General features: G+C 48.6%; 5 protein-coding genes across 5 annotated transcripts; all 5 read right to left on the bottom strand.

The window, feature by feature from the left end:
• Positions 1-638: 638 nt before the first annotated feature.
• N7509_010243 (arrestin family protein) lies at positions 639-2727 on the bottom strand (the record flags this gene model as incomplete). Its single annotated transcript, XM_056634880.1, has 5 exons — positions 639-1493; positions 1550-1975; positions 2031-2349; positions 2460-2603; positions 2666-2727. The coding sequence occupies 5 exons, from the start codon at positions 2725-2727 to the stop codon at positions 639-641; spliced, it is 1806 nt and encodes a 601-aa protein (XP_056485500.1).
• Positions 2728-6344: 3617 nt separating this feature from the next.
• On the bottom strand, positions 6345-7276 carry N7509_010242 (uncharacterized protein; the record flags this gene model as incomplete). The annotated part of the gene is made up of 3 exons (XM_056634879.1): positions 6345-6776; positions 6888-7062; positions 7104-7276. 3 exons carry the CDS (start codon positions 7274-7276, stop codon positions 6345-6347), a joined length of 780 nt encoding a protein of 259 aa, XP_056485499.1.
• A 1556-nt stretch (positions 7277-8832) lies between these two features.
• On the bottom strand, positions 8833-9348 carry N7509_010241 (SNARE domain- containing protein; the record flags this gene model as incomplete). The annotated part of the gene is made up of 3 exons (XM_056634878.1): positions 8833-8991; positions 9099-9207; positions 9323-9348. The coding sequence occupies 3 exons, from the start codon at positions 9346-9348 to the stop codon at positions 8833-8835; spliced, it is 294 nt and encodes a 97-aa protein (XP_056485498.1).
• Positions 9349-9591: 243 nt separating this feature from the next.
• N7509_010240 (uncharacterized protein) lies at positions 9592-10323 on the bottom strand (the record flags this gene model as incomplete). The annotated part of the gene is made up of 1 exon (XM_056634877.1): positions 9592-10323. The coding sequence occupies one exon, from the start codon at positions 10321-10323 to the stop codon at positions 9592-9594; it is 732 nt and encodes a 243-aa protein (XP_056485497.1).
• A 1169-nt stretch (positions 10324-11492) lies between these two features.
• N7509_010239 (uncharacterized protein) lies at positions 11493-11983 on the bottom strand (the record flags this gene model as incomplete). The annotated part of the gene is given in 2 exon segments (XM_056634876.1): positions 11493-11549; positions 11567-11983. 2 exon segments carry the CDS (start codon positions 11981-11983, stop codon positions 11493-11495), a joined length of 474 nt encoding a protein of 157 aa, XP_056485496.1.
• Between the last annotated feature and the right edge of the window lie 549 nt (positions 11984-12532).

The raw sequence follows: 12532 nt of genomic DNA, 5'->3' as shown, positions 1-12532 counted from the left end.
TCCGCCCCAGTAAAGCTGTTCTACCGATACAAATTACTTGATCCTAACAATCCAGGATACTGAGCATATGCCTGGGTAGAATACCAAGAAGTATAATGTTCATCTAGTAGCATCTCTACTACGGCAGTGGGAATGAAAGTAGAAGTAAAAGTAAAAGGTATAGCGCAAAGGCAATGCCTCTTAGGCAATAATTTCCGAAATTAAGCGACACAAAGTGTAGTAAGATAGATGTGTCTTGATAAGGATAAATAAAAAATAAAGGCATCTGTGCGTATCTCGTGGCTGCGGGAGTCTGTTTCTCGCCGTCTATCTCAAATTCCCCCGAAAAAATAAAAGCAAGGTGTGTGGTCATGTCCCGTCTATAAGATACCCGATCCGTTCTATGAATTTCCCAAACGCCAAAATAGACACAAAAAAAACGAAAAGGCGAAAGAGAAAGAAGATGATGCAGGGGGCAGACTAGGGAAGTCGGCTTGGAAAAAAATAAGGATATGCAAGGGTAGAATGGAAAAAAGGTTCAGTGTCCAGCACTGGTTTCGCATGGGATTTTTGAAAGGCTTTGAAGGGCATGAGGAAGAGGAGAGGAGAGGAGAGGTAGTGGAGGTGGCGGTGGTGAAGAGACGAAAGAGGCGAGGATATCACGCTCTAGCGCGCGCTTGTACTAAACGGAGTCTGCGGGCCATGTCGTCAGCGTTGTTGTTGAGCGATTGGAGATAGCTAGATCGATTCACCTCTAATGGCGTTGTTGGCGTAGAAAAGCCACTGGGGCGGGCGCTAGAACGGCCACTCCGAAGGTAGGCCTGCTGTGGTGACTGAAGCGTGGGAATGTCACTGGCCATGACCGTCTCGTAGCCGGGTAGCTGTGAGTCACAGGGGCCGACGGCAGCGCGCACGGCGGTTGAGTAGCTAGGCACTCGGCTCAGAGTCTCAACCTCGGCATATTGTGGGTGGAACGGGGTGGCCATTCCAGAGGAGATGGCCTCGTTATCACCGTCGTCAGAGGGCCGGCGGGACAGCTCTGGGCTGGCAGGAGTATGCGAGCCGGAGTTTGGAGCCGATCCGAAATAATCACTGAAGTGCACGTTCAGCTGGCGGGAGTTGGGATGGCTCTCGGTGGGGGAGTCATGAGGTTCGTTAGGAGAGGGGCGGTTTGCGTTGAGATTCGTCAGGCGGGTGTGGAGAGCAGAGGCAGATATATCGGTGTTCGTCAATGCGTTCATCGAGGCGAGGTTCTCTGCAGAGATATTACGACTGAGTGGGCCAAAAGGCGTTCCTGCTCCGCCGCTGCCGGGTCCTGGTGTCCGATAACCGTTTGGATCCACCTGGCTGTAAAGCTGATCGAACTGATGCTCTCCATATAGGGGCGGGGCTTGCTGGACAACCTCATCAGCTGCCCGGCGGGCTTGTTGGGGCGTGGAATCGCGGATATTGTTGTTTTCGTCAATGGCGATGTGCGGGGAAATATAGATCGATACAGGGAGTGTCGCGCGCAGCTAAATATACTGTTAGGGATGGCTCGAACGTCCGCGGGATTTTCTCGAAAACCTACCTCGCTGATATGCCCATCAGGGTTATGTAATTGAATGCGGAACTTCATCTTGTGGCGAATTTTGATACCCTTGGTGTCTGTATCCTGCAAGCACCGGGTGAGGGTTTGTGGCATGTCGAGGAACCGTGTGAACTGGTATCCCTCGGCTGCCTCATCAATGATTTCTAAACTTTCGTCTGCCAATTCATGCTCATCTGTCATGATGGTTCGGGTAATTTTGTAGGTGTTGCGTATGGAGTCGGATTCTTCCGGGTTGAGGGTCAGATCGTGACTCTCGATAAGCTGTGACGTAGTTTGTCCGATCCGAAGGCCCTTCAGCAAAGGAATCAATTTGAAGTCGACGCGGATAGAGGTGCCGAAAACAACGGCCTTTGTGGGCGTGCTAATGGAGTATTCGATCTTGTTGGGCCAAATATTGTCGACCGACTGTTGAGTAGGTGAGCATGAGGTCAATTTGCAGCTCGAGAAGGGGAATATTTACCATCGCATGTGATAGCTCGAGGGCACTGGGGTCGAGTGTTCGGATGATGCGCAAAGGTTTCCGAGCCACGATATCTTTGGCGTACTTGCGACCGATCTCGGCCTTGAACCGGTACATGACCCAGGTCTCGGACAGGCCCTCGACACTCTCAGGCATGGAGCCCTCGAGAACGACATCGAAGGGGTATTCGTAATTACCGGCCGCGAGAATCTCCGTTTTTCCTTTTCCAGCGTCGCGGAATTGCCAGGTTTTCTCGTAAAAGACGCGCTCTCTCCAGGATTTGCGGCCGCCAGCGGTCGAACTAGAAGGTAGATGCCAGCTGCGATGAGTCAGTCAATCAGGTCCGTTTTCATCTTATTTTTCCACTTATGTTTTTCTTTCTTTCTTCTGCTTCTCTTTGTTGCGAAGTAATGCGACTGGGGATCTTACCAGACACGCGACATGCCAGTGAGGTGCAGTCGCAAGTGTTTAATGGCGAGAGGCTCGGACAAGCAGAGGACCAAGGTCCCCTTCAAATGAGCGCTGGCGGATTCATGTTCGTTGCCACGAAAGACAATATAATCATCGTTCAAACTGGGAGGTGCGTTAGAGCCGCAGTGCAGTAGCATAAAATAGATGCCGAGTCCCCCACTCACCGGATATCGAAATACTTGGCGTTGCTTGCGCTCCCGCCGCCACTAAAGAAGCTGAGAGCCATTTTTCTGAGATGCCCGCAACGATCGGGCGGGCAATGAGGGGCAGAAGCAGTAGAAGTGAAGGATAGGCTGCAGGGGATGAGGAATGGGAGGAATGGGAGGGAAGAAGAGAGGAACTTCCAGAAGAGGGGTGGAGGGGAGATCAAGAAAAAAAAATAATCAAGCCGCTATGACACCACCGATGGGAAATTTGCGGATTTCCAGCGACGGGCGATCTACCGGAGGATGTCCAGAATCGCAATCCGGTCCGACCAAACGGGTTCCACTTGGGAGGTTCCGCTTCCGGCAGAGTGGCGATTTGATACAAATCTGCGATAAGAGTGGATGTGGATGTGATGGGAGATAGTGGGAGTAGGGGAGTAGAATGTAGAAGAGAGCTGAGTAGAATAAGCCAAAGAGAGATGAAAGGGAGAGGGTGAGATGAGGATGGTGGTAATGGTGGTGATGAGGATTTACGTCAGCACGCAGCAGGCACTTACGGGCGTAGTGGCAGCACTACTAGTAGTATACCAGTAGATATACTGGTAAATATACTGGTAAATATTAATAGTAGTATAATACTTGGTACTATTTACTGAGTTATATACACCCTGTAAGATCGATTACCCTAGCACTGGTCGATTGCCGCTATAGAGTGCCGTGGTTATAGCTATGCCTATGCCTAAGCTATGGTTATAGTTATAACCAACAACAGTTATAGTATACCGAGTATACCCCCGAATATCCCCCCCCCCCGAGTATACCCATCAACCCATCTCCAACGTGGCTATCCTCTTTTGCGCCCATCACGCCATCCTCGGCATCGCCCTTCCCGCACTTGATTTCTCCTAACACATGCGTGCATTCAGTACAGAGGACGGGGTACTCTGCGATGGATCCCTGGAGGACGATCTTGTGCCTGGCCTGCACAACATCCATGTTACACAACATTATCTTCCTGTTTGCTTTTCCCCACCCCACTTCAAGTTTGCATACATACACGCATACAGTACAGTATGTATTCGGTACAGAAGCTTAGGCTTCTCCAAAACATCGAAATTCGGACCTAGCCCTACTCTGATCTGGTCTGATCTGGTCTGATCTGATCATCGCGATGCATGCGCATATGCATGTGCATGTGCAGCCAAGGACCAGGGAGGCATGTGGATTCTGCAGCACCTTGTCTGTCACACAAGGACACCTGGGCAGCATTGCCAAATTCCTCCCCTCCCAGAGCGACTGGGAATGTGCCTGACAACCATGTGGACATGCCATGCAACCAGCCTAGTCTACCCTGGGATCCGTGCGTCTCTGAATGCAGCGATTCCCTATTAGTGAACTAATTCGGTGATATGTTTGTTTTTATTTATTGATATATGGTATGATTATTTTCCTATCGTTCTACTTTCTACTTTCAAGTCCCACTTATCTCGAGTACTCCGTATTACTTTGTAAAAAAACTCCATTTCTTCACATCTTGAGTCCCTGGCGGTAGCAGCGGGAAGGCCCTTTGCGGTAGACGATCCGCCCACGCCCCACCATCCCAAGTGTCAGCCTCTTCACCGGTCGCATATCCAGTCTTTGGGTCGGGTTCTAGACAAAATGACGATGATTTGCTACAATTGACGTGGGTGGTCGTCTTTGACCTACCGATGGAGTCCAACAGAGATAAGCTCGAGGCCGCCGAATGGACCCATTTTCCACCGCTGATGGGGCGCCGTGAAGGTGGCGTTCGAGATGTGTACTATGGAACCCTTGAAAGGAAACTGAATGTGATTTGCGCCGCTCAGCAAACTATAGTAGAGGAGCTGAACAAGCCGATGATTCAGATTGGATGGCCCTAACCCCTTTGCCCCTGCAGTTGCACTGCCCTGCACTGATCTCATTCACGGGTCTCGGCCTGAATGCCGACCAACGGGCTCCATCGGGATGCCTTTTGGAAGCTTCGGGCGTTCCCGCTTCACCGGAATCCCGACCTCGTCCCGAATTCTCTGCCCGACACCATTGCGCGTCCAAATCGCCATCGCACTTGCTCCTGTCGATCGAAGATTGCTAGCCCGTTTCGCAATTTTGTTCTATGTCAAAGGTACGAAGCCCTCAATACTCTTACGGATATTTGATTCAATATCGCACAATTCTAAAGTGATTGAAAGCCAAGAGTTTGTTACTACCTTTAGCATACCAAACCAACTCAGCGCCAGAGCAATGGAGTTCAACCAATAACTATGACTCGATATACTTCTCAACCTAAAAATTAAAAGAATACGAAATATCATTCATTGCCTTTTTCGGAGTCCACAAAATGCTCCGGGTACCATCTCAAGGTCCTCGACAGCATTTTCTTCCCGGCCCACTCGTACCAGTAGATCATGGACGGTGAGCTCTTCCCGCCGGAGTCTTGTACTCCTGTCTCGACCATTCTTAGAAAAAACTAGATCCAGCAACCGGTGTGTCTGTTGAGGTTCCAGAACCAGATCCTGTTTCTATCAAAGCGGGTACCATCTCATCATTGGTGTCGCAAAAGCTAATATTGTGGACCTGATTGGCGCAAGACATACATATTTTTCCTACGGAGTATTCTTTGAAGCTTCAATGTAGATGGTTAGCTGGTCGTGCAAAAGAACTTCATGTGCTCAGCGCGAAACACCTCGGGCACCCTTTCTTAGCCCTCGGCCCAATCAGTCATGCCACACACTGCTGTCCTGCTGTTTAGAAAGACCCGCTCGGCACTTCCGACATTTTCATCAGAGAAACACTGCTGAGGCAAAAAGCGAGAAAAATGAATTAGTAAAAAATACATCAAAATAATCCCGATTCGTTGCTTTAGCCAGGGCTAGCCAGCCTTATCAGCTCGGTTGAACTCTTCCGAGTCAAAGATATCATAGCTACCCTAGGGTATGCAATAGCTAAGAGTATGATGCGACAGCCAAGAGCCAAACCCCTGTGGAACCACAAAGGGAAGGGAGAGGGTCCTGCCTAATCATTCTTGCCAATTGCCGCCCAGAATTGCAGCACGCTCACACAAAGCAACAGATCTCGAGACCCACGGCGGACTTGCTAGCAGGATTTTCCCCGATTGAATTGGCAACGACAATCGGAAGGCGAGAATCGGCGCCTTTAGGAAATTAGATATCGGAGAAATTGCGAGCCTTCTGGCCCCCCTTGGCAAAAAGGACGACAGTATGGTCGCACCTTTTTTTTTCTTCCTATGTAGGCTATGGTTTATTTTGCCCGCTCGGTAAATTAAGTGCCGAGGGCGGAAAAATGGTGTTTGTGGTGTTCTCCGATGATCGACGCTCGTTTTCTAGACACTTTCAATTTCTTCCAATTGAGGGGGATCGACGTCTCCCTGCCAAGACCAGCGGGATAAGACCTTTTGCGCTGCCAGTTTGTCGTCTGATGTTGTTGCACCACATTGTTTGCAGATTGCATAGTACTAGTAACAGGATTGGCCTGATATGGAATGATTTAGTACCACTTCCAATGATTCAATTCACGACGGAAAACTGCATACAGTGTATACAAAATAATAAATCTAGCATGCATCTATGAACGTCTCAAAAAAAGACAAAAACTCCGCTGTACATGTATTAACAAAAGTCGAAGGTATTGCCTCAACAAATACAAAAGTCATATCTCGTCAAACCGGGGAAGTCCAGCTCGGCTGATCAAAATTGGGAAGACACTTGACCATAGCCGGAGGCGCAGACTGCCATTGAACAATCTCATCCCGTGCCAGACTCGGTCTAGGCTGATCAACATGGTCACCAACAGCCTCCTCATCGGAGTATGCGACATTAACTGCAGGCACGACCAGAACCTTCCCAAGGCCCTGGCGATACAAATCCTTCGCCAAAAGCGTCAGCTCACCCATATAGAACTCGCCAGGATCCGAGGCACGGAACTTGCCCGTGTCATCAGCGAATGAAGCCGCATCCAGGGTTACCATCACGCCCCAGCAAGAGTATACCTGGGAAGGCTTTTTGGCTTCGTATCGCCGCCTGCCATCTGGATCGCTCCAAAAGATATCTGGGATTATGGCCACGAGCCGTCGTGCGGGATTTCGAAGAACCTATCACCAACCAAGGTGCGCGATACCCAAACGTCATAAAATGTTGTGTCGTTGAAGATCCAATCAAATGCACAGGTCATATGTGCCTCCCTGGTTGGCGTACTGGAACACCAATTCGAGGATATCTTCCGGACACAGCACGATATCATTCACGAAAATGATGACTGCATCTGACGAGTACATTTCTCTCAGTTTATCGCTCGATCCCGACGAGGTCACGGACTTCAATGGAAGGAGCGCCATATTTCGTAATTCGGCCAATGTCTGGACACGGTTTACATCCTTGCTCGCCTTTGGATTAATGTCGCTGGATGATAGGGAAAATACCCGCCCATCGCATCGATGCGCTCTTTCAATGCGGTCAGGATCTCGTATGTCCCGTCTTCGAATCGGCCTTCGACGACAGCGATAGCGCAGTTCCTTGGCCCAAGTAATCGCATCGTTTCCACGATACTGCTCATAAGTCGTGAGATGATTCCGGCTGATTGGTAAAGATCCATTGCGAAGAAATATTTGATTTTGCCGTTGTCTCCGTGCGTGGAACTCAATTGACTGTACCGATGGGCAAGAACTTCGATTCATTGCCGCATCGTCTCCGAAGTTGAGATTCGAGCCCACGTATCTCTCCACGTCGTCGAATGACATGTAGACATTTGATGGGTTTGGTTCCTTTTCTGACGAAGTTTGACTTGCCGCTGTTGATCGATGTTCATGGTTTGACTCGATAACATCTGTCTCTTCAAAGAGTTGTCAGCTTGAGGTTCGTATTATGATTTGGAGTTGATCAAACTTACCGTCATGAGCAATGATCTTGACAGCTTGATTTCAGCGCGCCCCAAAGTCCTAAAATCGCATCGTCAGGAACTAAAGCCCGAATGCGATGGTGGCCGCTGCCACCAGGATCTGATATTGCCGAGGCCTCATATTGATCGTCAAATGCCGATGACAACACTGTATTTTGGGATTGAAAATAAGCTCCTCGGGGAGTGTGTATATCGACCATTACCGCGCAGTCCTCAGTCCCATCGCAAATATTGAAGAAAATATGGGGTAAAGCCAGACACCAGAGATGGAAATCCCTCCAGAGAACCTTGGAGCAGGAAGTCAGCTTATTGTCGCATCTCGTCTTGTCGGTCACCCCCATGCCACTGTCGATAAATAGCTGTTCATAGAAATTGGCCGCATCGAGCCGAATGGAGCTCCACTCGGTGATGATGGGGAGCGTGGTGGACGAATACACCACAAGCATTCCAATGGTACGGTTGCCGTTTCCGGCATTCCTGGGGTTGCGGGGGCCAGAACACTACATCAACTCCACCGGCAGACCGATTCTTAAAAGTTTAATCAATAAATAGAACTTGAAAATTCAGTTAAGCTTTTTCACACTGGATAGCTGGACCGTTCTGGGCACTCGAATTTTGAAATTTGAATTGGCCCGGAAACCATTGAACCAATGCATATATCGACTCTGTATAGAGGAAGCCTCTATGTTTAGCACCGTACTCCCGAGGTCTTAATTAGGTAAAGCATATAAGCGCACTCGGTAATTTGATAAAGAATCAAGGAAAATGGATAAGATTTAAATAAGAATAGAGGCCACTGACAGTGGAACGGATTATGTTCACTCTAAAGGGGTAGTTTCGACATAGAAATAGCACAGAATCAACAAAGCCGACTCCTCCAGAACAATGCAAACACAAAAGGCAGTCTTGCTCATTTTTGAACGACGAGAGCATCGCAAATATCGAAGAGGACAGGTCGTAAAGCATCAATTGAGGAAGAAAGGGTGTGAGGTATGAATCCACGCCGCCAAGACCCCATATCCTCTTTGCAGGGTTCTGAATTTATGCAAAGGGGTTTATTGGCAAGGAAATCGAAGTATTACGGTCGAGAGTAGGGTGAATGGGTTGAGTGGACTATGCGGAGCGTCCATCGAAACGGTCGGGGGTATCTTGAACCAGCAAGAGTGCTCATTATCGATATTGTCGTGAAGATAGGAGACGCTTCGGAGAGGGTAATAGAGTAGCCAAGGAGAGAAAGTTGCCAGTATCACCCCTCAGAATATCCAGCCCAGAATAATATAGATGGCGGTGCCCGCCGCGATGACGATACCTGCGATCTTCAGCACGGCAGTAGTGTCGCCTTGTTTCGCCATTCTGGTCAGTCGGGAGGCGCTGCCTTTCAGGGTCGTCGAGAAGGAGGAAAATGCTTCGCTCTAGATAGGTGAAAGCCTGTCAGTTCTGCTCTGGGTAACGATGATCCAGCCTGTAAGGCCAGGATGCCGTTGCACCCCAGCAAGGTCGTTGCTCTCTGGAGACGTACCGAATTATGGATCATATCCTGATCCGTAGCCTGGTCGTGAATATCAATCGTTACTGATCGCAAGGCAGAGACCTTGGAGGAGAGAGAGTTGAGGAGCGCATTGTTCTGCCTGGAAGAGGCCGTTAGCGAAAGTTGTCTAGTAGATAGCGGCGCCGCCCCGGGGGCGACTGGGGAGTCGAGGAGTTGAAGAGGCAGCTCGGGGAGCTGCATAGATGGACACGTACTGCTCGCGCTCATATCCTTCACTCATCTTGATGGGTTGGAGATGTATCGATGGCCTCTTTCGGGGCGATTTAGGAGGCTTGCGTGGCTGCTGGCTGAGAAAGAAAGCAGGCAAGGTGGCTCGGCCGGGGTTGACGGTGCCGCCTCCGCGATTGGTCACGTGCTCTCAATATATACAGCGCGCTGCTGATGAACCAGAACGAATCATAGAGGCAAAAAAAAAAATTCAAGAAACGAGATTTTTGGCAAGCTCGAAGTTTTTAACCCGTGTTTACCTCCCCTTATCTTCAATTGTGTCGTGAATAGTGTACAAGAGCTGCGCATAATCAGTCATCCAGTGAGACCCAACTTCGTCTAAAAGACTAGCAAACTCCAAGATGATACGCTTAGCATGCTGAGCTCCAGATTGATATTTCTTCCCATCCATAACAATGGGACCACCGAAATGAATAAATCTGACCGCTGCATTTTCTGAGCTTGGGAATTTTGGCAATTCAGAAAAGCCCTCTTCCCCGATGGTCTTCCAATCAACATCCGTATTAGATAAGTCAAATGCAACATTTTCATGGACTGGTGAGTAGATGGGGGAGGATTCTTTGGCAAGGAGGTAAAATCCAAGGACCAGCGCCGACATGAATAAAGTTCGGACGGACTGAAATGCTGTTCCATCAGCCGGCTTGCGATGTGATAGTATCCGAAACGTCTGAGCTGCATGGATGCATGCTCGTCGTGAAGCATCTGTTTCTGTCCACGATATCAATTCCTGTCGAGCCTTGTTCATAGCATTTGGTCCTTCGCGACCTGCGGCGCGTGCTAGAACATTGCCATCCACGCAGACAAGCATGCAAACGCAGTGCCAAATAACAATGCAGTTTGGATTTGATTCGCCGAGCGTATCTTCGTACTCATTAATGGTATTAGTTAGTAGAGGTACGCCAATACTCGCCCGCCTGTCAAGCCGGCAGACCATCCAGGGAACATGGTGATGCTGGCTCGATGGCATTAATTCGGATTTGGTGACCAATCGATCTATATCACTTGAGACCCGGAGGAGAATGGCACAGAGAATGCCATACATTGAAAATGCATGGATTGGTCCCTCTAGCCAAGGGAGACGAAAAGTTCGGGGCGATAATTCGAAGGTCTGGGTGGCATTTGAGTATTGAGCAATTAGTTCCAACCATTTACCATGGTGATTAGCTTGGTAGATATCGTGGTTTGCGGGCAGTGCAAGCTTCAGGTTATCTGGCTGAATTATTGAATTCATCGAAAAAAGCTCCGAGAGCCAGGCATCGTGAAGCAAAAGACCAAGTATTAGGCTGCGCGGTCAATAAGTCAGACCTGAACAAAATTATTGGAGATGGGTGTATAGGCACTTTTTCGTTGATTCAACTCGAGCCCATGCTTGCCACCTTCTAACACCGCCTAAGGACGACTCAAGAATGGAACATTCTATTTCGTCCACGGTAAAACAGAATAAACCAAAGTCACATGCTGTCTAGGCAATTATAAGCCATGGGCCTCCAAGATAATTGAGATGACATACCGAGAGACCATAGATATAAAAGGCCTTAGCCTTTTCTCTGCAAATGGTACCCTGCACTCAAGTCAGAGCTTTAAATCAAGAGTATTTCACACCTTTAAACTCACACCCGTCGAAAGAAAGAGGAACAGAACATGATGGCACAGAACTAGGGTATCGAGAATATCGGTTGATTTCTGGTACTTTGAAGCCGCCGAGATCAATTGTGTAAAAGCCTTTTCCAAAATATGCTTGGGAAAGATAGAAATATCAGCATTTAAGTGTATAATTCCAAGGTCACAGACAATAGCATTCTCACTGGATACGTCATTCGGATGAAGGTCACGGCGTTTTCTGTTTTTAGAAGCGAAACACCAATCATACACATTGTGAACAGGAGTATGCCCGAGACTTTCTCTGGATTGAAGGTCGGTAGATGGGCCATCGGGTAGGCTGGCTGGTATTTTCGTGTATAGAGGTAGAATCCTTGTTCAAAAATCTCCGTAGTATTTCTACACAGAGAGCCTTTATCACAAGTCATCTTGTCATCAAATAAGTTTGTGCAATCACATATCAAAATGTTCTTTTTGAGAGTCATGAGACGTTCCTTAGTAGCATTCGTAAGGTTGATCTCAATTGAAAAGGAGTCATCAACCGAACGCAAACTCTCGCTTCTGGTAGGGAATGCATGTGTCGACGTAGGAGGGCTGTCAAAAATATTTACCGCCGATTTCGATATAATTTCATGCCACAAATGTTGACGCTCCATTGGTAGAACACCGGCCGGCCAGGACTTCTGAACCTTTGATGCTGTTCGAGCCTGACTGCTCGACGGGGACATGAACTCTCTCGTAGATACAGAGGGTACGAGAGCATTTCCAAAAGGTGGATGCATCTGGCCGCTTTCCGAATAACCTTGGCTATAATTGATAGGTGTTTGTGAGGGAAATGGAAGCTCAAGCGAAGAGTCGAAGAATATACCAAGGAACCCGCTTGGGTCTACGCCCAACAAAGTATCCCTGTTACCGTCCACTTGTGTCCCTGGAAAACTGAAGACACTTGCTATTTCAGTGTTGGCGATTGAACTATTAAGCTCGTCTTTGTCGGTTCTCAAAATACCATCGTCGACATGGCTATCCATGCTGGTCTCCGGAAATAGTGGAGGTGTTTGATGGGACAGAACGCGGAAAGGATGCGGCTTATCCTGGCCATAAAATCAACAAGGAGGGTCATACTTCGCGCCCAAATCGACTTAGGAAACCCACCGGATCATTTGTATGATCGTACCCGGCATGGCTCCGGCGATGACGGAGAAGAACATCTCTGAATTTTTTAATGAGCGTATCCAGTCTTTGGTCAAGATCACTCACCTCCGAGCGAAGCTTTTGGTGCAGGTGGAACACTTGTATGGTCGCTCGCCGGTATCTGTTCGGGGGCAAAAGAATGAGATTTCTTCCTTCTTCTGTCGGAATAACGATAGCATGTACAACTTACGGGCCAATTTGTGCCGGTTAAGATGCTCCAATTTCGAAAATGTCTTGTCGCATCTCGCACATGGAATCCTTCGCGCCATTGCTTCGAAACTCTTTTGCCGGGTTGGCCTCGGAGTATCAAGGAATGCGGAGAAACTCCCAAAGAGTCCGATGGTGATCTGCGGGGTTGATATTAGCATGACGAGAAAGGCTTAGAC

This window comes from Penicillium cosmopolitanum (genome assembly GCF_028827165.1).
Source record: "Penicillium cosmopolitanum strain IBT 29677 chromosome Unknown utg000009l:1.0-9042332.0:1.0-9050551.0, whole genome shotgun sequence".
NCBI lineage: Eukaryota > Fungi > Ascomycota > Eurotiomycetes > Eurotiales > Aspergillaceae > Penicillium > Penicillium cosmopolitanum.
The sequence above is the reverse complement of the archived record's forward strand: the minus strand, read 5'-3'. Positions and strand labels throughout refer to the sequence as shown.